Source organism: Gavialis gangeticus, unplaced genomic scaffold (assembly GCF_001723915.1).
Source record: "Gavialis gangeticus isolate Ggan-Ray unplaced genomic scaffold, GavGan_comp1, whole genome shotgun sequence".
NCBI classification, from domain to species: Eukaryota; Metazoa; Chordata; order Crocodylia; family Gavialidae; genus Gavialis; species Gavialis gangeticus.
This window is the reverse complement of record NW_017729004.1, coordinates 57,852,815-57,855,760: the sequence shown is the minus strand read 5'-3', so window position 1 is coordinate 57,855,760 and position 2,946 is coordinate 57,852,815. Positions and strand designations below refer to the sequence as shown.

General features: G+C 34.2%; 1 protein-coding gene across 5 annotated transcripts in view; it reads left to right on the top strand.

The window, feature by feature from the left end:
* Positions 1–2,946, top strand: part of SGCE (sarcoglycan epsilon) — an 81,983-nt gene that overhangs the window by 65,799 nt on the left and 13,238 nt on the right. For 4 of the 5 annotated variants that reach the window (XM_019508445.1, XM_019508444.1, XM_019508441.1 and 1 more), the window contains 2 exons: positions 1,271–1,482; positions 2,224–2,250. In XM_019508445.1, the coding sequence (XP_019363990.1) occupies positions 1,271–1,482; positions 2,224–2,250 (239 nt within the window). The remainder of the gene's footprint in view (positions 1–1,270; positions 1,483–2,223; positions 2,251–2,946) is intronic. The other variant, XM_019508443.1, reaches the window with a different exon arrangement.

The following is a 2,946-nucleotide window of genomic DNA, read 5'->3' as shown; positions in this document are numbered from 1 at the left end:
TTGGGGGGGCAGGTGGGGGATGGGGCCAGCAGGGGTCCTCCCAAGGTCCCCTCCCCCCTCCTAGAGCCCCCCACCCCCTACTTACCAGCATAGAGCCCAGGTCCAGCTCCCTGTGGTTGGTATGCAGCCTATACTGCACAGGCAGGCAGCATGTTTCAGCACCGGGGTGAGGGCCAGCCATAGAGACACCCTGGCTGGCTACCAGAGCATCTCTGTGGAGGACCCAAGCCTCTGGTTGCCTGAGGGCATGGTCCAGGACCCCACTTTTTTTGCCTTGGTTATTTTTTGACCCCTGGATATCCAGGAGTCTAATTTGCAGTGCAGGGAATTTTTTCTTGTTCCTGCATGCGCCTCTTGCAGCATCTCAAAGGGTGAGACACTGCAAGAGGCACGTGCGCACTCGTCTTGATGTGCCCATTAAGTGCAAATGTGATAACGTTGTGTGGCACCCTGTGTTGAAAGGATTGCAAGGCACACCTGGGTGCTGGGGCACATTGTTCTAAAGCCTACTAACTTATTATGAGAGAACCATGATTTCTGTTAAGATTTTCTGTTTAGACACAAGCATAGCCAAAGACATTTAATCAGTTTCAGAATTATTTGAAAACCTTGGTGTAGAAGTTAATTGTAAGTAATTGAGATTTTCTGTTATAACTGATTACAATTTTTGTTTTTTAATATAATTTTAATATACTTCCTTTTTCATACAGTCTAGTGAGCTACAGTATATTTTGTGAATATGAGTAGGATATACAATTGCTCAGAAATAGAAATAAATATTGCCTAAACAAAAAAGAAGGTTGTTGGATATTTGAGTGGTTGATTATGGAGTATGTATCCTTTCTTAGTGGTATAAGTACAAACCTTGACTCAAATTAATTTTGGTCTATAGCAATTATTTAGTAAAGTTTAGTGACTTACATTAAAGTTGGTCTCAGTTTATATAATGAATTGGCACCATTTTTAGTATGTCAAAGCAAAGGTTAAACTTTTAATAAGCATAAATGAACTCCTTAAAAAAAATGATGGAAGTCTGACTTGGAGAATGAAATACATTGCTATAATTTGGTCTTCAAAGTGAATTAAATCAAAAGTACTGTATTTGAAAAGGTTTTATACTTAAAAATATGCAAGTTGTGTTTGGGTAAGATTTTCTATCATTTTTTAAAATGTTGCTGTTTAATATAAATTGTTATGCATTAAAAGAGACTATTTCAACCAATCTTAACATATATTTTTAATTTGCTATGTAATTGTATTTTTGTATCAGGTTGATCACACAAAACAAGTCTCTACCTATCAGGAGGTGATCCGTGGAGAGGGAATATTACCTGATGGTGGAGAATACAAACCACCTTCTGATACCTTGAAAAGCAGAGACTATTACTCGGATTTTCTAATTACACTGGCGGTGCCCTCGGCAATAGCACTGGTGCTTTTCCTAATACTTGCTTATATCATGTGCTGCCGACGGGAAGGAGTGTGAGTACCTTAAGACATTAATAAATAATTGTAGATTTTTCTCAGGTTGTGAGGCATACGAAAACATTCAGTACAAGAATGTCATGTTCATAAAAATATTTTAAAAGCAAACCAGTAGAAATACATGTAAGGTATGCTGTATTGTTTTCATCTAACCATGTATTAAAATTAATGTTAATCTTCAAGAGAATAAATTTAGGGACTATAACTATTCTTTTTTTTTTAAATTTACCATACAAACAGCAATAAAATAAAATGAAAAGTGTCACCCATTTAGCCAAATTATTCAATTTCACTAAAAGCGTTTGTACACTGAACAGTAATTTTAAAGCCATTAGCACTAATGTAAAATAGTGGTTGAGGTGGTGAACTGAATTTAGAGTTGTAAAAACCAAAAGCATAAAAGGAAAGCAGCAAGTAACGTAACTTCTTCCATCTCTTACACAAACTCTGATTTCATTTTGTCATAGAATTTATTTCAGCCAGAAACTTGTTCCTTAACTTACATTTTCATTTCTCTGTGTGTGTGGATATGTGTGTGTACATCTGTCATCCGTATCACATCTCTATATGTGCAGTCATCCAGGCCTTGCCATAAATCCGGTGGCAAATGCTGCCAAGTTGCATTTAGTGGTAACAGTGTCAGCATTTCCACATTATGTTCTGGCCCATCATCTTATAGATTTAATGTTCCAACTATCAATGCTATTATTTAATTCATAAATTTTGTTTTGTTTTTAGGGAAAAGAGAAACATGCAAACACCAGAGTAAGTGTCTTCTTTCCTGTTATTTTTCTTTTAAGATCATTTAATTTTCATTTCTCAATAGCTTGTCATACTTCATACATGTGTCTCATGCCCTTCTTTCATTCTCTTTGATTCATGTTTTAATTCATATATGTGAAAGCTGCTTTAAAAATACAGAGGCTTGGAAAGGATAGCAGGTCAGAATAAAAAGGGCTTGAAATGAATAAATCCAATATAAAATAGTTTATCTAGATTAAAAACATTAACCTGGGATTTATTTTCATGGTTATGTGACTTCCCGATCTACATTTTTAAAATTCAGTGGAAAGTTTAAAAGTATCTTTCATAAAAGATATTTTACGTCTACATTTTTAAATATCTACAGATATTTTATATTGTGCCATAAATTTAAGCTTCTGCAAATATTTATAAAATAACAACAAGAAGCAACAATATAAAGTTACTAAAACTTTTCTTTAGACAGGAGCAAAAAGGAGGAGTATTAACAATAAATTGCATAATCTTAGATACTTTATAAAACATTTCTCTGCTCACCAGAGCCTAATGGAACAATCTGTGCTTTCAAAGTTAGATAAATACAATTCCTATGTTATTCTTGTTATTTCAAATTTCTATTATAAATCACTGTACTTCTAATTTATTTTGTAGCATGCACTAAAAAATTCTATTTTATATATATATATATATATATATATA